Raw genomic sequence first — 27,535 nt, forward strand, 5'->3', positions numbered from 1 at the left:
AGCAAACACCCTCTTCCAACAACACAAGAGAAGACTATACACATGGACATCACCAGATGGTCAACACCAAAATCAGATTGATTATATTCTTTGTAGCCAAAGATGGAGAAGCTCTATACAGTCAGCAAAAACAAGACCGGGAGCTGACTGTGGCTCAGATCATGAACTCCTTATTGCCCAATTCAGACTTAAATTGAAGAAAGTAGGGAAAATCACTAGACCATTCAGGTATGACCTAAATCAAATCCCTTATGATTATATAGTGGAAGTAAGAAATAGATTTATGTGACTAGATCTGATAGAGTGCCTGAAGAACTATAAACACAGGTTCCTGTGATAATGTACAGGAGACAGGGATGAAGACCATCTCCGAGAAGAAAATGCAAAGAAGCAAAATGGCTGTCTGGTGAGGCCTTACAAATAGCCATGAAAAGAAAAGAAGCGAAAAGCAAGGGAGAAAAGAAAAGATAACACGTTTGAAGGCAGAATTCCAAAGAATAGCAAGGAGAGATAGGAAAGCCTTCCTCAGTGATCAATGCAAAGAAACAGAGGAAAACAACAGAATGGGAAAGACTAGAGATCTCGTCAAGAAAATTAGAGATACTGCCGGGAGCCAGCACGGGAGTCCCCACCCATGACAAAGTCATGTGGGAGAGTTCTGGTGGGCAAGGCGAGCCAGAACTCAAGGGGTGCCCCTCTGGGCCTGCCTGAGCGTCTACCCCAAAACCAGAGTCTGTCTGTTTTACTGCTTCATGACTTTCACCAACTCCTCTGACAGTCACGGGGGGCTATCCGCGACCACCTTTTCTCTGAAAGAAATCAACTTAGAGCCCTAGCTAATTAGCCTCCTGGGCATAATAGGAGTGTTTCAATCCAAACCCCTCAGACGGCTCTCCAACTTGCCTGACAGGTTTACCAGGACTAAACTGAACTGAATAAATAAAAGTCCAAGACCAGATAGCCTCACAGGGGAACTCTATAAAACATTCAGAGAAGAATTAACATCTATCCTTCTGAAACTCTTTCAAAAAATTGCATAGGAAAGAACATTTCCAAGCTAATTCTATAACACCACCATCACCCTGATACCGAAGCCAGGCAAAGGTACCACAAAAAATGAAAAACTACAGGCCAATATCACTGATGAACATAGATGCAAAAAAAAAAATCAACAAAAACTAGCAAACTCTATACAACAATACACTAAAAGGATCATTTACCACAATCAAGTGGGATTTATCCCAGAGGTGCAAGGATTCTTCAAATCATGGGATACATCACATCAACAAACTGAAGAATAAACATCATACGACCATCTCAATAGATGTAGAACAACCTTCTCACAAAATTCAACACCCATTTACGATAAAAAAATCTCCAAAAAGTGGGTATTAAGGGAACATGGCTCAATATAATAAAGGCCATATCTAACAAACACACAGCTAACATCATACTCAATGGTGAAACGCTGAAAGCATTTTTCTCTAAGATCAGGAACAAGGAGACAAGGATGTCCACTCCCACCACTGATATTCAAACAGTGTTGGAAGTCCTAGCCATGGCAATCAGAGAAGAAAAATAAAAAGAATCCAATTGGAAAAGAAGTAAAACTGTCACTGTTTGCAGATGACACGATACTATATTTGACAATCCTAAGGATGCTACGAAAAGCTACTAGAGCTCATCAATGAATTAGGTAAAGCTGCATGATACAAAATATACAGAAATCTGCTGCATTTTTAAACACTAACAATGAAAGATCAGAAAGAGATCTTAAGAAGCCAATCCCAGTTACTACTGCTAGGAAAACTGGACAGCTACGTGTAAAAAAAGGAAATTAGAACAATTCCTAACACCATACCCAAAGATAAACTCAAAATGGATTAAAACGTAAATGTAAGACCAAAAACTATAAAACTCTTAGAGGTAAACATATACAGAACATTTGACATAAAGCAAGATCCTCTATGACCCACCTTCTACAGTAATGGAAATAAAAACAAACAAGTGGGACCTAATTAAACTTAAAAGCTTTTGCAAAGCAAAGGAAATTATAAACAAGGTGAAAAGACAAACCTCAGAATTGGAGAAAATTAATAGCAAATGAAACAAGTGACAAAGGGTTAATTTCCAAAATATACAAGCAGCTCATACAACTCAATACCAGAAAAATAAACAACCCAATCAAAAGGTGGGAGAAAGACCTTCTTGCGCCAAAGAAGACATACAGACAGCTAACAAACATGAAAAGATGCTCAACATCACTCATTATTAGAGAAATACAAATCAAAACTACAATGAGGTATCACCTCACACCAGTCAGAATGGTCATCATCAAAAAGTCTACAAACAATAAATGCTGGAGAGGTATGGAAAAGGGAACCCTCTTGTACTACTGGTGGGAATGTAAACAGCCACTATGGAGATTCCTTAAAAAACTAGGAATAAAACTACCACACGACCCAGCAATCCCACTACTATGCATATACCCTGAGGAGACCAAAACTGAAAAAGACACAGTACCCCAATGTTCACTGCAACAGTATTTAAAATAGCCAGAACTTGGAAGCAACCTAGATGTCCATTGAAAGGTGAATGGATAAAGAAGCTGTCGTACATATATACAATGGTTCAGTTATTCAGTCGTGTCCGACTCTTTGCAATCCGGTGAATCACAGCACGCCAGGCCTCCATATCCATCACCAACTCCCAAGTTCACTCAAACTTATGTCCATTGAGTTGGTGATGCCATCCAGCCATCTCATCCTCTGTAGTCCCCTTCTCCTCCTGCCCCCAATCCCTCCCAGCATCAGGGTCTTTTCCAATGAGTCAACTCTTCGCATGAGGTGGCCAAAGTATTGGGGTTTCAGCTTCTGCATCAGTCCTTCCAATGAACACCCAGGACTAATCTCCTTTAGGATGGACTGGTTGGATCTCCTTGCAGTTCAAGGGACTCTCAAGAGTCTTCTCCAACACCACAGTTCAAAAGCATCAATTCTTTGGCGCTCAGCTTTCTTCACAGTCCAACTCACATCCATACATGACCACTGGAAAAACCATACCTTGACTAGACGGACCTTTGTTGGCAAAGCAATATCTCTGCTTTTGAATATGCTATCTAGGTTGGTCATAACTTTCCTTCCAAGGAGCAAGCGTCTTTTTAATTTCATGGCTGCAATCACCATCTGCAGTGATTTTGGAGCCCCCAAAATAGTCTTACTCTGTCATAAAAAAGAATGCATTTGAGTCAATTCTAATGAGGTAGATGAACCTAGAGCCTAATATACAGAGTGAAGTCAGAAAGAGAAATATCATATACTAACATGTATGTATGGAATCTAGAAAGATGGTACTGATGAAATTATTTGCAGGGCAGCAATGCTGAAACGGGCTTCCCTGGTAGCTTAGCTGGTAACAAATCCGCTTGCAAAGCAAGAGACCCCAGTTTGATTCCTGGGTCGGGAAGTTCCCCTGGAGAAGGGACAGGCTACCCACTCCAGCATTCTTGTGCTTCCCTGGTGGCTCAGACAGTAAAGAATTCATCTGCAATGCAGGATACCTGGGTTTGATCCCTTTGTTGGGAAGATTCCCCTGGAGGAGGGCATAGCAACCCACTCCAGTATTCTTGCCTGGAGAATCCCCATGGACAGAGGTGCCTGGTGGGCTACGGTCCATGGTATCTCAAAGAGTCGGACACAACTGAGAGACTAAGCACACACACAATGGAGAAACAGACATAGAGAACAGACTTATGGACACAGGGAAGAGAAAGAAGGTGAGCTGTATGGAGAGAGTAACATGGAAACTTATATTACCACATGCGAACTTATATTACCACATGCAAACCAGACAGCCAATGGGAATTTGCTGTATGATTCAGGGAACTCAAAACAGGGGCTCTGTAACAACCTAGAGGGGTGGGATTGGGAGGGAGATGGGAGGCAAGTTCAAGAGGGAGGGGACATATGTATACCTATGGCTGATTCATGCTGATATTTGGCAGAAAACAACAAAATTCTGTAAAGCAATTATCCTTCAATTAAAAAATTATTTTTTAAAGAAAAAAAAAAAGTAAAATACCTAGGAATAAACCTAAGAAGACAAAAGGCCTGTACTGTAAAAACTATGACACTGATGAAAGAAACTGAAGATAACAGAACAGATGGAAAGATATATCATGTTCTTGGATTGGAATAATCAATATTATTAAAATGAATATGCTACCCAAAGCAATCTATAGATTCAATGTAATCCCTGTCAAATTACCAATGGCATTTTTCACAGAACTAGATCAAAAAATTTAATTTCTATTGAAACACAAAAGACCCTGAATAGCCAAAGCAATCTAGAGAAAGAAAAAGAGCCAGAGGAATCAGGCTCACTAGCTGCACACTATACCACAAAGCTACAGTCATCAAAACAGTGGTACATATGCATTACCATTGGTAAAACAGCCAGTGGGAATTTGATGTATGACACAGGGAGCTCAACTGGGTGCTCTATGACAAGCTAGAGGGTGGGATGGGGTGGGGGATGGGAGGGAGAGGGAGAGGACATATGTATACCTATGGCTGATTCATGTTGATATATGGCAGAAACCAACATAACATTGTAAAGCAATTATCCTCCAATTAAAAATAAACTAAAAAAAAAAAAAACAGTATGGTACAGGCACAAAAACAGAAATACAGATCAACTGAACAAGACAAAAAGCCCAGAAATAAATCCAAGCACCTATGGTCAATTAATCTATGACAAAGGAGATAAAAATATACAATGGAGAAAAGAGTGTCTCTTCAATAAGTGGTGCTAGGAAAACTGGACAGCTACATGTAAAAAATGAAATAGAACTATTTTTAACACCATACACAAAAATAAATTCAAAACTCTAAGGCCAGACGCTATAAAACCCTTAAGAGTAAAACACAGGCAGAATACTCTATGATATAAATCGCAGTGATATCTTCTTTGCGTCACCTCCTAGAGTGATGAAAATCAAAACAAAAACAAACAAATGGGACCTAATAAACTCAAAAGCTTTGCACAGCAAAGGAAACCATAAGCAAAATGAAAAGACAATCCACAGAATAGGAGAAAATATTTCCAATAATGCAACCATTGACGGATTAATCTCCAAAATATACAAAAAGCTCCGGCAGCTCAATTCAAAAATCAATCAAAAACTGGACACAAGATCTAAAATAGACAATTCTCCAAAGGAAACACACAGCATAAACCAGAAGCACATGAAAATATGCTCAGAATATATATGGAGGAAACCATGGTGTGAAAACATACATGCACTCCAATGTTCCCTGCAGTACTATCTGCAATTATAAGACATGGAAGCAACCCAAATGTTCATCAACAGAAGAATGGATAAAGAAATGTAGTATATATATACACATACACACACGCACACACACACACACACACTGGAATATTACTCAGACATAAAAAGGAATGAAATAATGCCATCTGCAGCAACATGAATGGAACTAGAGATTATCATACTATGGAAGTAAGTCAAATACAAATATCAAATGATATCATTCATATGTGGAATGTAATTTTTAAAAAATGATAGAAATGAACTTAATCACAAAACAGAAACAGACTTACAGATTATTTGATTAAACAGATATCCAGATACAAACATTTTATAAATATGGTTACCAAAAGGGAAATGTGGTGGGAAGGGATAATTAGGAGCTTGAGATTAACATACATGCAGTATTATTTATAAGACAGATAATCAACAAGAACCTACTGTATACCTTATGAACTACTCAATATTCTGTGATAACCAATACGAGAAAAGAATCTGAAAAATAATGAATATAACTGAATGACTTTACTGTACACCCAAACTAACACAACCTTATAAATCAACTCTACTCCAATAAAATGTTTTAAATAAACAAAATAATAAGTACACTCAAAGATATAACAACAGAACTGACAGACGGAAACACTGTGAGAAAAAAAGGAAATTAAAAAAGAAATGAAGGCTTCCCTGCTGGCTCAGTGATAAAGAATCTGCCTGCCAATGCAGCAGACATGGGTTGGATCCCTGATCTGGGAAGATCCCATATACCACAGAACAACTAAGCCCGGGCACCACACTACTGAGTCTGTGCTCTAGAGCCCGAGAGCCGCAACTACTGAAGCCCTTAGGCTCTAAAGCCCATGCTCCACAACAAGAAAAGCCACGGCAATGAGAAGCCAGCAACTGCAATTGGAGAGTAGTCTCTGCTCACTGCAACTAGAGAAAAAGTCTGCACAGCAACAAAGACTCAGCACAGCCAAAAATAAATAAATTAAAAAAAAAAAAAAAAAAAAGAAGTGAGCTGGAATTTCCCTGGCAGTCCAGTGGCTACTCACCATTTTCAATGCAGAGGATATGGGATCAATCCCTGGCTGGGGAACTAAAATACTACACACATCTCCTGACTAAGCCACCAGGGAGCCCACTGGATCTTATTAATCATAATGTATCAATATTCCTTCAACTGAAACAAATATACTACACAAATTCAAGATATAAAAGGAGGAGACTGGGGAGGAAGAATGTGAGAGCTCTTGGTACTTTCTGCTCAGTTTTCTTTTAAAGTTATGCTCTAAAAAATAAAAGTCTATTAATTAAAATAAAGCAGGTTGAGAACATGTTAAAAGCATATAGGAGATTCCCTGATAAAAACCTACAGAATATTATCAAAAATTAATATAAACTGAGTGATACTGCTGCATCTTAGTACTGTACTATTCATGCTCCCCTTACCAACTACTATATTCTTTAAGTCCTTCTTTCCTTTTCTCTTCCAGTGCCCATATTAAAAGCATTATGCAAGCTCTGGGCTAAGCTATTTGTACCCAAAGTCCCTCTGAGAACTCTTTTATTTTCAAGGCTTAAACTTGGCTGTCTCAGCAGTAAAGAATCCACCTGCAATGCAGTAGACACAGGTTTAATCCCTGGGTCAGGAAGATTCCCTGGAGAAGGAAATGGCAATCCACATCAATACTTTTGCCTGAGAAATCCCATGGACAGAGGAGCCTGGTAGGCTACAGTCCATGGGGTCACAAGAGTTGGTCATGGCTTTAACGACTAAACCACCACAAACTTGGCTAATGAATCTCAAAATAGTACAAATCCCTATCACCTGCACTATCATCTAATGGTCACTTCCACTTATATTTTCCACATTTCCTCAAATTCAACAAGTCCCAAATTAAACTCATTTTATCTACCCAGGCCAACACTGCCTACAATCAGGTTTCCCCATTTCAAATGCAGTCTCTATCAATGTCACCACTTGCCCACTCACCTAAGTCCCAAACCTATAGCTATTCTCTGTGCCCCCATATTCCCAATTTATCTCCAAGGCTCATCACTTTCTTTCACCCTCTTCCTCTCCATCCCACTTCTTCCACCTTAATTATGCCCTTAATACTATACTCCTGAATTACTTCAAGAATTTCCCACCTATATTCCCTAATTAAACTCCCTAATTCTTCTTAAATATTTTACATAATTCTTATGTAGCTAGCCCTGAACTGTTGGACACTGCAATGATTACTGTTGATGATTTTAGCAGATGCTACTGGTTGGCTATCCAATATCTGTTCTTCTTTATTGACAGAGTCCCAGTTTTGTCTGGGTAGCCTGCGCTGTTGAGTGACTCCGGGAGGTGAATTCTGCAGTAAATTTTGGTCTTTCCTAATTATGGCAGTTCCAACCCCCAAGATTTAAGCCAAGCATGTAGCTCAGCTCTTGTCGTGAAATATGAGAGATGGTCCTTTTGATGACTTCAAGGAAAGATTTCTTTGCTCACAAAAAGTGACACAAAAAAACATGATAACTTTCTAACTCTGGATGTTGTCACACCTGAATGAAATCCTTGGAATTCCTGCAACCAATCTCAAGATGAAGCTGGCAAACACAGGGGGGAGGGCAGAGGCAAGAATACTTTAAAAAGTGGAACTAAAGCCCAAAATACAGTCCCTGAGGAAGACTAATAGGCACGATATGGACAGATCTCAGAAGTATTAAGCTTAATCAAAGAAGCCACAAAAGGAGTATATACCATAATGATTCTACTTATATATTCTATATAAAGTTCTAAAACAGGCAAAACTAATCTACAGCGATAGAAATCTGACTATCAGTTGCCCAGGGCAGGATTTAGGGGAGTGCATTGGCTAAAGCAAGGAAGAACATTTTAGAGAGATGAAAATGTTCTATATCATGATTGGAGTATAACCACCACTTTGTCAAAATTCACCCAACTCTACTCTTAAAATGAATGCATTTTACTATATGTAAGTTATAGCTCAATAAAGTTGATTTAAGAAAGATAGACAGTTAGTACTATGGTATGCCAGATGGTTTAAAGTGGCAGGAGAAAAATAAAGCCAAGGAAAAAAAAAAGAGTACACAAGGCAAGTAGGTGGGAGGTGAAGTATGCATATACCAATTTTAAACTGGGCGGTCATTAAGAGTGGATATACATATATGTATAACTGATTCACTTCGCTATTTTGCAGAAAGTAACACAACATTGTAATTAACTATATATCAATTAAAAAAATTTAATATATTGATAAATAACTAAATAGGGTAGTCACAAAAGGTCTCAATGCCTACTTAGTACAGACTGAAGGAAGGGAAGTTATAAGCCATACAGACATCTGGAAGAAAGATCTATATTTTAAAAGAATCACTCTCGGACTTTCTTGATGGTGCAGTGCTTAAGACTCCACCTGCCAATGCAAGGGACATGGGTTCGATCCCTAGTTGGGGAAGACTTCACATGCCAGAGGGCAATTAAGCCCAGTGCATCACAACTACTGAGCCTGTGCGCTACAATTACTGAAGCCCTGTGCCCTGGAGCCCATGCTCTGCAACAAGAGAAGCCACCACAATGGGAAGCCCGCAGACTGCAACTAGAGAGTAGCCCCTGCTTGCCTCAACTAGAGAAAGCCTGAAAGCAGCAACGAAGACCCAGCACAGCCTAAAAATTAATTAAAAAAAAAAAAAAGAATCACTCTGGCTACACAGTTGAGAAAAGCTATAATGTGGTAAGGATGGAGGCAGGAAACCCATTTAAGAGAAAACTGCAATCCAATGACAGTTTAGACCAACTTGGTAACAAGTAATGTGCAGATTCTAGACAAAATTTAGACAGTCTTTGCTAACGGACTGAACTTAAGACTAAAAGAGAGGAGTCAAGGATGAGCCAAGATTTAGAAGAACTAAAAGGAAAGAAAATGCATTTGCTGAAATGAGAAAGACTGAAGAAGGAACTGGTTAATTTGTAAAGAAGAAGAATTTTGTGTGGAGTCCCATCCCAAGATCACAGTAGCAAGGCCTCGTACCAAGGCCATAGATGTAAAGCCCAGAACCAAGGTCACCTCTCAAGTTGACTGAGCCCCTTTGTAACCACTGCCTGCCAAAAGCCCCCCTGATCATTACCAGCCAGCTTCCTGACTCCAAATTAGGCAAAAATGCCACTCCAGTACTCACCCTATAGCACCCTCACCAATTACCTAATGCCATCCTTCCAGTAGGATTCTTCTTTGTCCCGAGGCTATAAAAATTGGGTACTTAAACCATGAAAAGCGACAGCTCTCCCTGAGCCGGCCTGTTGTTCTCACAGCCGGCTCTCGCTGGTGTGTCAGAAAGTCGGCATTTGCAATGCCCCTCACTATCTCTGCTCTTTGTTCTCAATAAATTCACTCCTTTCTGAAATACTCTGTGTCTGGAAATTCTTTTCCAACTCGTCAACCCTATTCAGACTGCCACAACATTTTGGACTCCCCTGGTGGCACACTGGAAAGAAATCCACCTGCGAAGGCAGGTGACAAGGGTTCAATCCCTGGTGCAGGAAGATTCCACATGCCATGGAGCAACTGAGCCTATGTGCCACAACTACTGAGCCTGTGCTCTAGTGTCTGTGCTCTACAACAAGAGAAGCCACTGCAATCAGAAGCCTGCACCAAAACAAAGGGTGGCCCCCGTTCGCCGCAACTAGAGAAAGCCCGTGAAAAGCAATGAAGACTCAGCACGGCCAAAAATACACAAAATTTTAAATAATATTTTTATTTTGGTCAAGTTAGTTTTGAGATGCCTATTAGCCCATCAAAAAGAAATGTAAAGGAAGGAGGTAGATATATCCAAGTCTGGAGTTCAGGGAAGGGAAGATAAAATTCTGGGAGTTGTCAGAATACAAAAAAGCATTTAAAGAGAGAAGCCTGGATGAGATCACTAAGAAACTGACTATATATAAGAAAAGAGAAAAAAAATCCAAAGGCTGAGATGAGCCCAAACAATATTTGGAAATGGGAAAGAAAAGGAAACAGTGAAGGAGACTGAGAAGGAATGACCAGTGAAATTGAAGGAAAACTAAGAGGCAGTATCCTAGAAGCCATGGGAAAAAAGTACATAAAGGAAAGAAATATAAACTGGACTAAATGCTACTGATAGGTTAAATAAGATGAGGATTGGGAATTCACTGGAATTATTTTAAAAAATCATGGTTCCATAAGGAACCCAATTTCATGTAAACATTCCTTGTTCTAGATGAGTAACTCATATACTGATAGGTTCAATCTGTACTAGTTAAAAATCACTGTGTATTTTTTAAATCAAAGTATTACTCCAAAATTAGAAACAGTAGTATGTTAATCTATTTTAAACATGACACTTATTTTTGGTCACTACTTGGTATTCTAAGCATGCTGGTAAATAATCACCTCTGATGTTTACCACTTTTACTCTGGCCTCATCAAAACCTAAACATTTCCACACATAAGCATCGAGCTATGCTATAAATTTTTCCAAGATGTGATCTTTATTTCACTCGTAGGTTAAAATATAACACTGGATAAACTAGAATCACCAGATAATAAAAAATGAGTACTGAAGAACACAAACAGAAGACTATTGGTGCAAAAGCAGAAAGTCACAGAGAAACATAAATACAATTTGGTACAAGCACAAAAGAATTACACACATACAAGATGCATACTGTGGTCCAAATCTTTTTACCCTAAGCCAAACAATGTAAAAGGCTTTGCTTAGGCCAGTTATGCTCTTACCTATTTAAAGATACATTTTCGATACTGGGCTCCTCCTGCTGTGAAATTTTGATGTAAGAATATTTCAAGTCCTCAAAGGGTAGCCCTTCAAAGCCAAAGGGTAGTGTTTTCCAAGTAATCTGGTTCATTTCAAGGTAACTGATCTTAGAACAAGAGTTGGCAATGAGCGTTTCTGGTCAGAACAACTAGATAACGTTCTCCCAGAATGTCCATTCAGACCTAAATTCTAAAAATAAAGTGGGCATGCATTCTTCACAAAACCACAGGCACTAATGGTGCATGCAACACAATGCAATCCTAATTATTCTATCTGGGCAAAAGACATTTGCAATTCACAGCAATTCCTGACAAAACTAATAGATGGAAAAAACACCAATAAGTCATTACTTGTATATTCATATATATGGACTGGCTCTTACCTTTTAAGCCAGTTTTTTTTTTTTCTAGTTCTTTTTTGGATGTTTCATTAAGCAGATTATGTTCCTTGACCTGACCATATCAGTCTTCTCTCAAACAGATTAGATAGCAAGTTGTTCCTAAATTTGCCACTATGAGATAAGTGACAGCTAAAATCAGAAAATCCTTGGTACAGCTTAAAATTGATTGTTTTTTACTTCAGAGAAATTCAACCTGATTTAAGTCAGTTACAGCACCCAAATCCCCAAGGACAAAGGAACAAAGTTCAAGATTACTGCTAGCTTTATTTTTATTTACAGAGGAACAACAAGGTAATTTTTTTCACCCTTCCCTCAGTTAACTACATTAATTTCGTGCTTATCACCAACTGGAATACACTGTACCACTATCCTCTCATGTTGCTGATTAATTACTTTCATGCAACAAAAGCACATGAGGAAAAAAAAGGCAGGCTTTTTGATGTCAGGAGATGGCAGAAGCAAACTCCTCCAAGTAACAGTAACAAAATCAATCAATTACATTTACCTTTTCTCAACAAGTTCTAGCATAAATGAACCAACCCTACAACAAAGACACATTAAATAAAATTTTTATTTCAGTATGTTTGTACATCCCAAGGTAAGTGTACAAACTCTCTTTTTTTTTTTTAACAATAAACTCCTAAGTAACACAACATTTTGGAAATTAATTTCCAGTGTTTCAATGAGATTGTTTGGATCTTGGAGGACATGGGAGGGGAAGAAGGGAGAGAATTATTAAAACTACTCTTTCTGCAGAAGAAACATAGCTATGTCATTCCTACGCAAATGTTTGTTAACTTCTCCTGGCATAAAAACAGTGATGTCATTCTACACACCAGTCAGAAGACTTATAATGAACACCAAGTTTTTAAATCACTGACAGCTTAAGAAAATTAAGACTATGACTCAGAAATCTCCTCTCCCTAGAGTATCACATCTGTGGAAGAGGAGACTATGCCCAGCTGGGGTTATATACATACTCAACATCAACAAAACTGAAGTCATTTTCCCCTGCACAACAGAAAGAGTTGTTTTTTCCCCATTAGAACTCTGAGAAATGAAAGCCATGACTTTATACAGCTCTGTATAAAAACACAAGAAGGGTGGTTCATATTCTATTAGGATAAGCAGCTCAACATCAAAACTCCTCTTCCTTTTAAAATAAAACCTAAAAAATGATTAAATTTCTTCTTACCACTGAAAATTATTTTATCTTTGCTTCATTTTCTCTGCTCTAAAATACAGACTAACACCTTTAAAGACAGTATATAAAGGAGCTTATAAATTTGAATTTGCAATGTGACCCTCACACCAAAAGTAGACTGCATTTTTTCTCTCCAACAGTAAGCATAAAATATCTAAACTTGGTTCTAGTGAGACTATTATTACTATAATATCAATAATACTTAACAATGTCTATTACACCAAGATCTGTGGTTTGTCTCCTAATGTATTAGGAATAAAATATAATGCAACTTATCTTCAGCTTTAAAATTACCTCAAATTGACTGGAATATCAACTCTACATGAAGTAAAACGGCTGCAAAACTTAAGACAGCCTGATTATATCCCTTTTGACTAATATTTAATATATCTAAACCAAGAGCAACTGCAAATGTTTCATCTTGACTTTTCTAAATGTTACAATCCAAATTACAAGTCAACATTCAAGCTAAAAATTAAAATCAAAACAAAACTAACGTAACATTCTAAACAAAGGGCAGTTCAACCAAACTGTCACAGTTCAGATTTCTACATCATAATTAGTTGAAAATCTGTTCAATTATTTGGATTTTTTTTTAATTTTGTTACCCATCAGAAATATACCTACTGTTTTCATTTTCTACCTGTGCCACATTTATCTTAAGTTTTATACTTGTGGATTTTTCAACCACCAGAGATCAACCATCAAATTACTTCAACAAGTAGAAATAGCAACACCGCTCCCAAACAGCAATTTCTGCATTGCTAGACACTTATCTAGTTGGTAGATTTATACCATTGTTCATTCTTAGTTCCTTAAATGTAAAAAATATCCACAGAATGGTGGCATACCTCTAAATTAGTTTAAATATGGTACAAAGTTATTTTTAGTTAGGTTCAAGTTTTAGAAAGGCACTAATCATTCTTCTCAAAGGCTAATCTACTCAAGTTCCTCTCATTAAAGAAATATAAAGCTTAATTTATCTCTTTTGGAAAGAAGAAGTGTTATTAATGTAATGCTCAAGCACAAAGATATTAGAATAATGGACCTAATATCAAATCAGAGTCTGGATCATACCTATTGTTAATAAAAATAAATTTGACCTTTATTCTAATGATGGTCCTTTCAAACATCAGTATGACTAAATGTCATTTATGTGCACTTTCAGATGTAATACTAACTTTGAAAAATATTCTTATTTATACTATGCAAAGGAAAATGGAAGAAAACTACCATAAATAATTACAAGCTGGTTTTTATTCACACACACACAAAAAATCTACAAGAAACATTCATGTAATATTTATCTGAGATCTGTGTCTATTCCTTCCTTGCATGCTAGAAAGATGAAAAGACAAACACGTCCAACTATTCAGACACATCATTCCACAGTTGTAACTTTCATCATAGTTCTCAAAGCAGTATGGTGAGGTCAGCTCACAAACAGCTTAAGTAGCAAAACTAGAAATTGGTGGTAGTAGTATCAGGCTACATAACAGCCCCTCCAAAGAATATGAAGTAAGAGAACTAAAATGTGCTGGCAACATGCCAAGAGACTAGATGGACGATAACTTTTGAGCAACGAATATGCAGAGTTTATAGTATACAGCAATTCATCATCTCTTACCCTGTAGCTTGATTTTCTATGTTTTAACCCGAAAATGGCCACATATAAAAGATATTTAACACTACCAGTTTTCTCCATACTCATGACTGGGAAAGGCATCTGGGCTTGAAATGACTTTGTAAACTAAATGCACACCCTAAAATGAAAAATATGACTTCCATCCTATGTAAGCATAAGCAAGGTAAAATATACAATTATACCAGTATTACTCTGCACAGAACAGCCTTTACTCTCCAAGGATTATACTGCCCTCAGCGTAATCCTAAAGGCTTGGGGTTTTTCTATATTGTCAATGCTGACAATCTCTGCAACTGGTTGGCATTTAGAATTAGTCAACCTCACAAGATTTAATAAAGAATTAATTCTGTCAGATTAGAGGACATAATTTTGGTCAGAAACAATTCCTTTGACCTTACTCAAAATATGTTACTTTTAAATTTTCTTCTTTATTGAATCATATATTTAAAAAGCATAATAAACTTCAATTCTTAAGTCTCTGACACTTACTAAACATTTCCTTTCTAAAGGACCAAAAGAAAATGCAGTTATTTTAGCCAACAGAATTATATTCAATTCAAACCAACACACATTTAACACGCATTTTGTGCCAGACATTATACTGAGGACTGAGGAAACAAAGATATGTATATGGTCTTTGACAATCTAGTTGGGGAGACCAGACCATTTCAAACTCAATCAGGTTCTGCCCGCTACCCTCATGTCACCACCCACGTGCTCTACTATCTACAGGAACAAAAGCTCTGGTATCATTCAGGAACATGTTAGTAAATCTGCCAGGGAAGATGGAAAACTCTTCAGAGAAGATATGCTCTGTCTTAAAGGATGTGAATTTCAGGAGGAAAAGTGGGATACTGCAGGCCAAGAAGGACAGAAGGAGCAAAACCAAGAAAACACAAAAACATGGCATGAGCGAGGAAGCCCATGTGACGAGGGTAGGGTAACAATTTTGGGTACATGAGCTACTCCCCTTCTACCTTCAGCCCATGACAGACCTCACTGATCAATTAAAGCATGTTTAAGCCCACATGAGACTCAAACTCAACAGATAACTCAAAACCAATGAAAAGAAGTAAGTCCATGAGATGAAATTTATGTGCTATCCTCAGCCTGGGAATAGAAAGTGGTAGGATTTGAGGCTAGAAGGGTAAATTAAGGACAGATTATGAATGACCATGAATGCTAGGCTAACAAGTTTAGATTTTATCCTGTGGGCAACCAAGGATGAACAAAAGATTTTATGAAAAATAATGACATAATCATATCTGGCAGATGTGTGAAGAAAGCATTTAAACCAACACAATAAGGGCAGAAAGAACAGTTCAGAAGCTATTGCTTCTTAGTCCAGGCAAGAGGGCTGAATTTCAGCAATGGTAAAACTGGAGGTTCTAAAACAAAAATGTAATGTTTTAGATTTTATAATTCTTGGTTTTAAAACAACAGTTTGAGAAAAATTAGCATTCTAATTAGAATTCCCTAACAATTTTCAAAAAGGAAAAGAAAAGACAAATTAAGGTAAAGACTAGAATTAAAGAAGTGAATCACAATGATACTCAAGATTACTCAAGACTATAAATTCAGAAATAGCTATTTCAGGCTTAGCATCAAGAAAGAGAACATCCTCATGACCAGACTAATACTCAGCAAGTCTTTTCCTCCTGAGGGCACTAACACTCTAGCCAAACAACAAACACAACTTACCTTACATGCCCCTACAAACTCCAGTGAGATGCACAAAGTACAAAAGACAAATTTAAAACCAAAGTTTAAAACCGTGTAGATATTCCACATTATCTAAACACTTAAAGCTACTTATTTCTTTTAAGAAACATAATTCACATGAAATAAATCTTTTAGAAATACTACTGTTCTACCATTAACTAATTCATATCCCAGCCTTTAAACTCTAAAATTCTTGGAGTGGAATACAACCAATAAGTAGCACTTTGGGCAATAAGCAAAAAAAGGCAACTTGTCTACCATCTCCACAGAATGTTTAGTAAATGAAATTATTCTATTAAAAATTAAAACTTCACTATAGATTGGGCTTCTCTGGTGGCTCACTGGTAGAATCCGCCCACCAGTGCAGAAGACACAGGTTCAATCCCTGGTCCCAGAAGATCCCATACACCGTGGAGCAGCTAAGCCTGTGAGCCACAACTATTGGGCCTGTACTCTAGAGCCCGGGAACCACAACTACGGAAGACTGTGCACCCTAGAGCCTGTGCTCTGCAACAAGAGAAGCCACCACAACAAGAAGCCAGAGCGCTGCAACCAGAGTAGCCCCTGCTCCCCAAAACTAGAGAGCGCCAGCGTGCAGAAACAAAGACCCAGCAAAGCCAAAACAAATAAAAAAACAAAATTATTAAAAAAAAAAAATTCACTATAGATCAAAAGACCAAAGTGTTTTTCTTTTCAGGAGAGAGAAATTCTTTAACGGCAGCAAGCAAAGGCTAATGTAATGATGTGAAACCGAAGCACAACATGTTAACAAGCATGCTATAAAAGCTACCATTACTGTTTTAAGACCTAAGGATATTCATAACAAAGATAAAATTATCCTGCAGTGAATGCCAACAATGCACTTCATGCTACACAGACACATATTCAAGGGTTCTACTTTGTTTTCATCCCAATTCTTTTGTGTCCCAGTAACAAACTCTCAAATTGGAATTTTCTTCCTTTTAAAACAAGCTAAAATGAAAAAATGGACTCCAACAATAAGATTTTATTTACTTATCCATGCTGTTTATTCTCAGAGAGCAAATCAGATGAACAGTTTATCATATAATCTACTTCTGTTTCAAACCAATATGGATTAGCCAGTCATGAGCAGAGTCTATTTCTCATGATGTCATTCTAAAGCCATCAGTAAATGTTACACATGCCGTGCTTCCTTCAAATCAATCACAAAACAAATCATCCTAGACTGAGGTCAAATTCCTTTCCAAGTAAAGGAGCTCCAAACTTAAGTAATGGTCCACTTACTAAGTAATATTCAAAGACCAAATTCCAGAAAAACCCTTCTCTTGTACCTCCTTCACTTAAAAAAAAAAATCAGTCTCCTTTTAGCTCAGTGTAATGGAATGTGACCTGCAGTTAAGGGCTTTTCCATTCCTATTTACCACTTAGAGAACATGAAGCAGATGTAGTCTCCCTCAGAATGGCAATATAGTTTTTAAAAGAAAAAAAAAAGTGAAGTGCAGGTGGTTAATCATATAATAAGAATTAGAACGAACAAGGTAAATTGACTTACTAGATTTCTCATGTTTGACAGAATGAGTATATTTAAATAGACAACTGAATATTTATTTTTGTTTTACAACCTGATCAGACATCTAAGATTCATGACTTGTGTGACTATTAATAATCAGGTTGGGAAGAAGAGGTTAAAACTACAACTACTTAAAAAAAAATCTTCACACACAAAACTACTATAAACATCTTTTCACAACAAATCATATTTTTACCATTGAAGTTACACACATAAGTACCTAAGTATGGAGAGAAGAACATGGAATAAATATTTTTAAAATGTACTTCGAAGTTTAAGATTAAACACATCTACCTGGAATTCAGTTTCTCATTTAAAAGAAAAAAGATATTTGACCTAGTGTTCTTTAAAGCTACTATAATACTTTAACCCAAGTTGTAAAGTGAACAAATTCTATGACTTAATTCAGATAAACTTCTTTCAGGATAACCCCCTTAAGGATATACTTTACTTACATTCTTCCTACACCTTCATACATGTTAGTCTCATCTACCAAAGTCATAATCTCTGTATCTGTAAGATGTGCATGCTTTTTCGTTCTGTTCAGCTGTTCAATCTGTACATCTGCAAGCTTCACCTTCTGTTGAGTGTCAATAACTTTGGCTTGAAGCTCTGTGAAGGCCTAAAAAGAAATGTCCTTGATTTAGTAGGTGCAACATTTTACAGTAAATGTTTAAATCAAATCTAATATATTATAATGAAGCCAGCTAAACAGAAAAAGCTGTGAAATTTACCACAGCAAACATCTCAAAGCCAGTCTGCTAAAAACTTGAGCCCTGAACAATTCAGTGATTAGAAGCACTGACCCTCCGTGCAGTTGAAAATCCAAGTATAATTTATAGTTGACTCTCCATATTGCAGTTCCTCTGTATCCCTGGTTCTACATTTGCTGATTCACCCAACTACATATCATGTAGTACTCCAGTATTTACTATTTTAAAAATCTGTGTACAACTGGATCGCTGCAGTTTAAACCAATGCTGTTTGAGAGTCAACTGTACTGAACTTACCCAGTCCTCAGAAGATGCAACCTATCTGAAGAAGCTGAACAAAGGCATGGTAAATAATAACCATATCAAGTAGCAGGTACCCAAGCAGTAATAAAAGCTCTAAAGGCAAAAATCAGAAACCCAGAGACCCAAATCAAGAACCATAAATGTAACAACTCACCACATCTGTACTACTCAAGATTATTTAAAGCACTTTCCCACACTTGTTCAAAATATTAACATGTGAATATTAATATGAGAATACTGACAGATAATAAATGTCTCATTTTCTCTTTTCAATAATCCTGAGTTAAGGATGGCAGATTCATAAGCACAGTTTACAAATTAACTAAACATTTTGAAGAGATATAAATGACCTTCACAGGGCTGAACAACTACTAGCTCAAAAACCAAGTACTTAACTTCTTCTGACCGCTAGTTACTTAATCTTTCTACTCTACTATCCACAGTAATATTCAGAAAATGAATATTTTAAGAGAAAGACACACAAAAAATTCAAAGCATTGATAAAAGAATTGCATCATAATCTTCATATGTACACAATAAGCCAAACTTGACCTCTGAGTACTCTTAACTCAAAAGGTTTTCGATACTTCTGAAGTGCCTAGAATGATTTTCAGATGCTGTCAAATTCTGACTTAATAATAACATCTGTGGCTGCAATGCATGGCAAAAAGCTACTAAACTTTTATTCTGACTTTGTTCTCACCTACTAGTAAGGTTTCAAAAGATTTATCTAGAGGGGAGAGGAGGTACCTAAAGTTTAGTCTCCATCCCTCCCCCTCCCCCCAAAATTATAAACATATTAAAAGACCTTTAAACAAGTTTCTTCTGTAATTATATTGGTTGCCAAAACGACCCAATTTAAGCCTGTAATTATTTTCTTAGTTTGCATTCACTGTCCATAGGTTTCCCAGCAACAGATTCAAATAATATTGAGGGGTAAGTCCATTCACAGCTGTATTCTATTGTTAGCTCTCACTAAACCCTAACTTAAATTTGAACTTTTAACAGAAAAAAAAGGTAAACTTTTAAAACACTTTAAGACACAGTTTGCTAAGGAAGCTAGTATATTGTTAAAGCTGAGATAATACAGCACTAGAGAGCACCGTAAGGAGTAAAGGTGCAAGTTCCAAACAAAACGCAATACACACACACACACACAAATCCTCAGAGCAATAATACACTGCTTCATCTATTACGTGGAAGAGCTACTTCAACTGTCTTATTCTCATGCAAAGGTTGATCACAAGACAGTCTTAAACAAAATTTGCTCTTCTAACCTAAAGTAGTGGTCAAAAGGTGTGAAGTGAGGCAGAGAATGCAGTATTCTAGAACCAACCTTGGGCTGAATCTTCTGTTAAACTGTTTCCTTTTCTAGAAAAGTATTGGTTTAAAGTAGATGAAGTCTAGGCTCCTTTCCAATCCCCATCCTCCCTCCCTTGGCAAAAAAAAAAAAAAAAAAGGATATGCTTTTGAGTCGGTAGTGGTGTCAGAATCCTGACAACTCTTAGGTGGTGAAAACGTTTCTGTGTAACATTTCTAGGCAACTGTTTGAAAAGAGAAACTCAATTCCTTGATACCAATTTTATCTGGAAAACTTTGACTTGCTTCTTCTTTGACAAGTCTTTAAAAACGGCAGGGCGGGGAGGGGGGCGGTTGTTGGCAAAGCCCTAAGATGAACATTGCTATGAGGATACCTGACTGAACTGTATGAAGCGACCTTACAAGATATGGGATTAAAGAACTGACCTAAAAACAGACTGGACTTGAAGTTTTTCAAAGTAAATTAGGATACAGAATTACAGATGCTACAGCTCGGGCAAGCAGGCTAAACAGGCTCCAACTGGAAGCGCTCACTTCAGGCCTCACTATGGAACTGAAGGCACCAAGAGCAACGAAAGGACTCTGGAGCTCGGAACAAGGGAACAAAACAGCTATAGGCCCGCCAAACTTAACCAGGCCCAGCCCAACTGGCTCTTACCCGGCAAAGAGCCGCTCGCCCTCGACTCCAGCCTAAGGAGGCCCGGTCCCGCCTTTGAACTCTGAGAAACCATTCCCCATTTCCCTGAGGCCTCTTTCCTTCCGCAGCACTCGAGACTCATTCGATATTCTTGTCCACAGTCCCCTTAGCTTCCAAACAAAAGCTTCCGCCTGCTCAAGACCCTCTTTTACCTTCTTCAACTCCAGATCCACGGGGGCCGCCATCTTGCTTCACTATTGCGCCTGCGCAGTGGGAGAAGCCCGGAAAGAGGGTGGGGGAAGGGCGCGCCCTGAAGGTTTGATAGCGCCTTTTCCTTCTGCGCCTGCGCATGAGGGGGCTGCTTGGTTTTCCTACCTTCCCCGTCGTTAACGCCTAAAATAACCGGGATTCCGATTCAGAGTACGTCTTCCCCACGTTACCTATAGGCCTGCCTTGATTCTCCACGTCCTTCCAAACACAGCACAATGCACAGATTTCGTGTGTGGTTTTTAAGCACTTCGACAAATAGTTTAGTTTGTGTCGCTAAATTAAAATGTGTGTAGATCAGGCTAAAACCTCTGAAGTCATTCATGCCTTCAGCGGGTCCGGTGCTGTCAGGGAGGGATGAGAAAAAATCAGCCTGAGTTTCAGGCGTGGCAGCATGGAGAAGACCAGAAGGCGTAGTTGAAGTGTTTTCCCAAAGAACTTACTTCTATTGAATGCTCTCAGAAGACCTTGTAGACACAGGAGTTCTCACGAGAGACCAAATTTCTTTTTAAAAGAAAAAAAATGCAGATTCTCTGATCCTCATCCCAAACTTTATTAGAATCTTTGATATGGGGCACAGAAATATGTACTTTTGCAAACGCCTTTTATGATCTGGTCTAAGTGGTCTGCAAACCACATTTTGAGAATCGGCTGTAAAATAGCTGGCATTTGAACCAGAAGGATGACTAGAAGGATGGACATGAAAGAAATGGGTATCTTCCTTACTCTAAAAACCTGTGAGTCAGAGGAAAGGGCAGGGAGTTTGGAACTAAACAAATCTATTCAAGGTTTGGTCTACATTGAGCATAGGTATGTCTGCTTCCATTTACTAGTTGTGTATCAATAGAGTTTGTCTCCTCATTTAGTATGAGAATAACAGTATTGACCTAACAGAGTTATTCTGAGGAGTAAATAAGGTCAGGATGGAAAGCTCCAGGCATAGCACAATGCACACAGTAGGCACACAAGAAAAAGCTGTAATTAAGTTCATGTAGTTAGCATTGTTATATTTGTCTTTCAAGGTCCAGCAAGCAGACACATAATATGTATCCTTTATGTATTTTTTTATTTTTTACATCACTCATCACACAGATCATAAACAATCTCTCCTCGGAATTTCAAGACTACTTCTGTTCCTTTTTCAAGACACATGACACTTTCTGTCTTAAAAAAAATTTTTTATTAGACTTATTAGCTATTCAAACGTCCATCATTGGATAAATGGATAAACAAAATGTGAGGACATTACACTAAGTGAAATAAACCAGTCATGAAAAGACAAATACTGTATGATTCCATTGTACGAGGGACTTGGTGGTGGTGGTGGTTTAGTCACTAGGTTGTGTCTGACTCCTGTAACCCCACAGACTATAGCTAGCCAGGCATCTCTGTCCATGGGATTTCCCAGGCAAGAATACTGAAGTGGTTGCCATGTCCTTCTCCAATATAAGGGACTTGGAGTAGACAAAATCATAAAGATAGAAAGTAGAATGGTGTTGCCAGGAGGCAGGAGGAAGGGATAGAAAGGAAAAAAATGTTTAATGTATTTATTTATTTTTGGCTATACTGGGTCTTCAGAGAAGGCAATGGCACCCCACTCCAGTACTCTTGCATGGAAAATCCCATGGATGGAGGAGCCTGGTAGGCTGCAGTCCATGGGGTCGCTAAGAGTCAGACCTGACTGAGCGACTTCCCTTTCACTTTTCACTTTCATGCATTGGAGAAGGAAATGGCAACCCACTCCAATGTTCTTGCCTGGAGAATCCCAGGGATGGGGGAGCCTGGTGGGCTGCCGTCTATGGGGTCGCACATGACTGAAGCGACTTAGCAGCAGCAGCATACTGGGTCTTCATTGCTGCGGGGGCCACTCTCTAGTTGTGATGCATGGACTTCTCATTGTGGTGGCTTCTCTTGTTGTGGAGCACAGACTCCAGGGTGCAAGGGCTTCAGCAGTTCAGCCACATGGCTCAGTACTTGTGGCTCCTGGGCTCTAGAGCACAGGCTCAATAGTGTGGTGTGTGGGCTTAGTCACTCCATGGGCATGTGGAATCTTGCCAGATCAGGGATCAAACCAGTGTCTCCTGCATTGGCAGGTGGATTCTTTACCACTGAGCTACCAGGTAAGCCCAGGAATTCTTGTTTAATAGATATAGAGTTTCAGTTTTATAAGATGAAAAGAGTTCTGGAGATGGATGGTAGTGATAGTAACACAACAATGTCAATGTATTTAATACCACTGAACTGTACACTTAAAAATGATTACAATAGTAAATGTTAGGTATATTTCACCACATTTTAAAAAATTAAAAAACGTATTTGTTATTTTTTCAAATCTACATGTTCTTTTCTTTTTCATAATGATATGCAGTGATATATTCTTGCCTAATGGTGAAAATAATTAAAACATAATTCACATAACTATTTTTTAATTTCTTTATGTCTTATCAGTTGAAATCTTTGGGGTATGAATTCTTGCACTGTTGGGCATCTGCTGGTCTTTCTTATGAGAGCTGATTTTCTCATTTGACTCATAAATTTTTCATTAGAACCCGTCTTCAGTGTCCAGCATGTCCATGGACTATAGAAACGTCTCACATTCACTTTTTTTTTTGCTGCACCTTGTGGCTTTTGGGATTTTAGTTCCCTAGCCAGGGACTGAACCCAGACCCTTAGCATGAAAATACCAAGTCCTAACCACTAGACTGGCAGGGAATTCCTCCACATTCACTTCTACCAGAGCCCTGAGAGAGTCATAGGTTCCAGACCAATTTTTATGCTAATTCTTGATACTACATGAATGAAGCAAACTTAGGGAAAAATAAACTTTGCCCAGAGCATAAAGTTGGCAGAATGTGATATACATTTATGATGGGCAGCCACTATATTATCACCCTTTTATTTTGGACTTCAAAATAAATGTTATTGCCTTTCCCTCTTTAGAGTTTCTAAAATGACAGGAAGACACTGTCTATGAAAGCCCTAAAAGGTTTTCAGTCCTTGGACACTTGTCTAGAGAAGAACCATGCTGAGCTTGCTTCTATTATTTTTATTTGGGAAAAAAAAAAAACAAAAACAGCCTTCACACTGAAAACTTCACTAGTACAGGGATATACTCCTGAGGTGCAAACAGACCACAGTTGTGGAACTTAAAAAGTGATCCCCTATTACCCTTCAGCTCTGCCAACCCATGCACAATACCCTTATTTATTCATTCAACAAATATTTATTGAATATCTGTTAGGTCCTTGGGATATAACAACAACAAGAGACAAATTCCCTGTCCCCATGGAGCACACATTCCAGTGGGAAAAGAGAAACAATAAACATGCCAACAAGTAATTTAATAAACTAATTAGTGTTATTAAGAAGGAAACAGCAATGTGGTTAGCGGCTGCTGGGTGGAGGCCACTTAGGTGTGGGAAGCTCTCTGGAAGACCATAACATTTGAAATCAGACCTGGAAAATGAGAATTAGATAGCTGTGCAAAGAGCTGGGGAAACAGCCTTCCAGACAGAAGAAACAGCAAGAACAAAGAGTTTAGGATGGGAGCAGTCTTGGCATATTTGAAGAACAAACGGAAGACGCCAGCATGGCTGGATGCAGAGATTGGTAGAAGGCAGTGACATCAGAGAGTTGCACAGGGGGCCAGACCATGAAAGACCTTTAAGCTACAGTCAGGGATCAGAGTGTTATTCTGAGTGTGATTATAAGCCAGTGAATAATTTCAAGCAGAGGACTGATATGATCTGAAGAGATTGATATGATTCTATTTTAAGGTGATCATTGAGGGTTCAAGGTGGAGAATGGATTGGAAGGAGCAAGCTTGGAAGCAAAGAGACCAGTCGGGAGATTACTGCAGTGGTACACGAGACAGATGCTAATGGTCTGAGGATGATGACAATGGAGACAGATAGCAGTAGATGGATTCAGGTAGAGATTACTAAACTTAATGAAGGAATGGATTGGGGGCAGAGGGGGTGGCAATGAAACAAAGAGATGAATCAAAGATGATTTGTAATCTCAAAATAAATATGCTGAGTGAGAGAAACCAGATGAGAAAGAGTAACATGCTGTATGATTCCATGTCTAAAGTTCTAGAATATGCAAACAAATCTAAAGTGACAGAAAGAAGATCAGTGGTTACCAGACAGATTGGGGGTGGTGAAACCTAAGGAAGAAGCACAAGGAAGTGATTACAAAGGAGCATTAGATAACTTTTGTGGTGATGGATATACTTATTATCTTAATTCTGAAGGTTTCCTAGGTGGAAACTTATCAAAGTGTACACTTAAACATATTCAGTTCATCATATGTCAATTATATGTCAATCAAGATGTTTTAAAAGAAAAGCAAAGACTCCAAGGTTTTTGACCCAAGCAAACTATTAATAGTTGAATGATAATGTCTTTTACAAAGAAGAGAAAGTTAATTCTTATGATATAGCCTATAAGCAGTTTCAAAGCTGCTCTATAGGAATAGTAAGAATAATATTTCTCCCTGTGAACAGACTGTATTAGTTAGAGATATGTTCAGCTGCTATAATAAAGATCCAAAACAACAATGGCTAAAACAAGATAGAAGTTTATTTCTCTCCATCTCAATCATCCAGGCAAAAGCAATGTAGGGTAAGTATGTGAGTTCTACAATGCCACAGTTCCCAGGCTCCTTCTATCTTATCCCTGTGATCGAAGATGACTCATCACTACCATGTTCATAGCCTAGCTACAAGGAAGGGGAAAGGACCCAGGGGTTGGGGTGGGGGCGGGGGACACTCACTCTGTCCCTTTAAAGGCGTAACCCAGAAATAAAAATGTGGCTCTGTTCATATCACATTAGCCCAGACAGAATCACATGACCATTCCTGGAGACCAGAAAAACTGGGAAATGTAGTTATTATTGTGGGCAATTATGTGACCAGCTAGACACCAGGAATTATATTATTATGAAAGAGAAATCAAAGAGATACTGGGTTAAAATTAGCAGTTTCTGACATCAGAGCTTTTCAGCTTACAAAGCCATTTCTTATTTATCAAGTTATTTGATCTTAACAACTTTGTAAGATGGATAGACTCTGAAGGGTTCATTCCACTTGAAAGTTTAGCAGAGTAGTTAAGAGTATAGACTTTGAAATCTGACCTTCTAGTTTCAAATTCTGTTTCTACTATTTACTAGCTGCAAGATTCAAGGAAAAGGACTTAACTTCTCAAGTCTCCTTCTCTTCAACTATAAAACAGAGATAGTAATAGTACCCATCCCATAGGTTTTTATAAGGATTAAGTGAGATAATGCATGCAAAGTTCTTGATATACAGTTACACCTAATCTACACTAGCTACTATTATGTGTCAAGTATTACAAACCTACAGATAAATAAAAGAGCAGTTCACAGTACAGCAGGTGTCACAGATAAACAGTTATGAAAGAATCTGAAAATTCAGCTGTAGAGAAAGTGACACCAGGAATTGGAAGAACAGAGAAGAGGGACTCCTAATCCAGGAATCTTGCAGGAAAAGTAAGAGTTTGCAGCAAAGAAAGTAGAAACGATATTCCTAGAAGAGACTAAGACACCAAGGCAAGAGCCTAGTGTCTTTGGGGGAATACAAATTGTTTGGTATGGCTGAAGCACAGAGCATGTTAAACACAGAGAGAAAGGACAGAGCGATGACAGCCAGCAGTGGAGGGCCTTCGAAGTCAAGCTCATTGAGTGCAATGGTCATTGAATGCAATGGAGTGTTGTAAGCAAGGGAGTGACTGGTCACATTTATTTACACTCCAGAAAATTGTGGTGGCTGCTTTAGGGGGAGTGATTCCTAGAAGGCAGAAGATGAGAAACCAGATCAGAATAGAGTAGCCAAGCAGATAGCAAGGGCCCAAAACTAAGGCAGTGGGAGAGAGGAGAGCCCTAGGGTGCATCTGCTTTTCAAAATTCCTTTCCTGTTTTGAGCAAGTTCTCTCTTAACTCTACCTTATCTCAGCTGCTTTTGCATCACTTAATTTACTACAGAAACATCTTCTTTGATAATATTTCTATATTCAGGTGATCAACCATCATGGTTTACCTAAGACTATACCAGTTTTTGCACTGAAAGCCCTGTGATCTGGGAAACCGCTTAATCCTGGGCAGGCCAGGACAGCCACTCAGCTTACAGAGAGACTGTGTACTGGATAACAGAAAAATTCTGGACCCAGATTGCCTGGATTCAAATCCTAGCCCAATTATGAATCAAGTGTAGGACCTTGAGCAAGTTACTTTACCTCTCTGTAGTTCAATTTCCCCACATGAAAAATGGAGATGATGCAATGTAGTAACTACCTCACAGGGTTATTGTGAAGATTAACTGAGTGAATAATATAGAGCTGGCCTTTTGTATCTGTGGATGCAATTTCAAGATAAGGGCTGACTCTAAAGGACTTGGACATCCTGAGATTTTGATATCCATGGGATCAGAAGAACCAATCCCTGGTGAATACTGAGGGACAACTATACTATTTAAAATTTAGACTGATACCCAGAAAATTGCATTTGCCATGACCATTCTGAAATTATAGCTGTTATAAACCTACTGGGCTTCCCAGCTGGCACTAGTGGTAAAGAAACTGCCTGCCAATGCAGGAAACACAGGAGTCACAGGTTCGATC

General features: G+C 38.3%; 1 protein-coding gene across 7 annotated transcripts in view; it reads right to left on the bottom strand.

The window, feature by feature from the left end:
* PFDN1 (prefoldin subunit 1) overlaps positions 1 to 27,535 on the bottom strand; it is a 115,315-nt gene that overhangs the window by 49,126 nt on the left and 38,654 nt on the right. For 4 of the 7 annotated variants that reach the window (XR_008705086.1, XR_008705076.1, XM_055555374.1 and 1 more), the window contains exons 1-2: positions 20,843 to 20,998; positions 18,113 to 18,279 (exon numbers count right to left, since the gene is read on the bottom strand). Coding sequence is in view for 5 of the 7 variants with exons in the window: in XM_055555374.1 (XP_055411349.1) it covers positions 18,113 to 18,279; positions 20,843 to 20,875 (200 nt within the window). In the remaining 2 variants the exon portion in view is untranslated. Of the gene's footprint in view, positions 1 to 18,112; positions 18,280 to 20,842; positions 20,999 to 27,535 lie in introns of those variants that run through there. The other 3 variants (XM_055555373.1, XM_055555371.1, XM_055555370.1) reach the window with 3 other exon arrangements.

Source organism: Bubalus kerabau, chromosome 1 (assembly GCF_029407905.1).
Source record: "Bubalus kerabau isolate K-KA32 ecotype Philippines breed swamp buffalo chromosome 1, PCC_UOA_SB_1v2, whole genome shotgun sequence".
Lineage (NCBI taxonomy): Eukaryota > Metazoa > Chordata > Mammalia > Artiodactyla > Bovidae > Bubalus > Bubalus kerabau.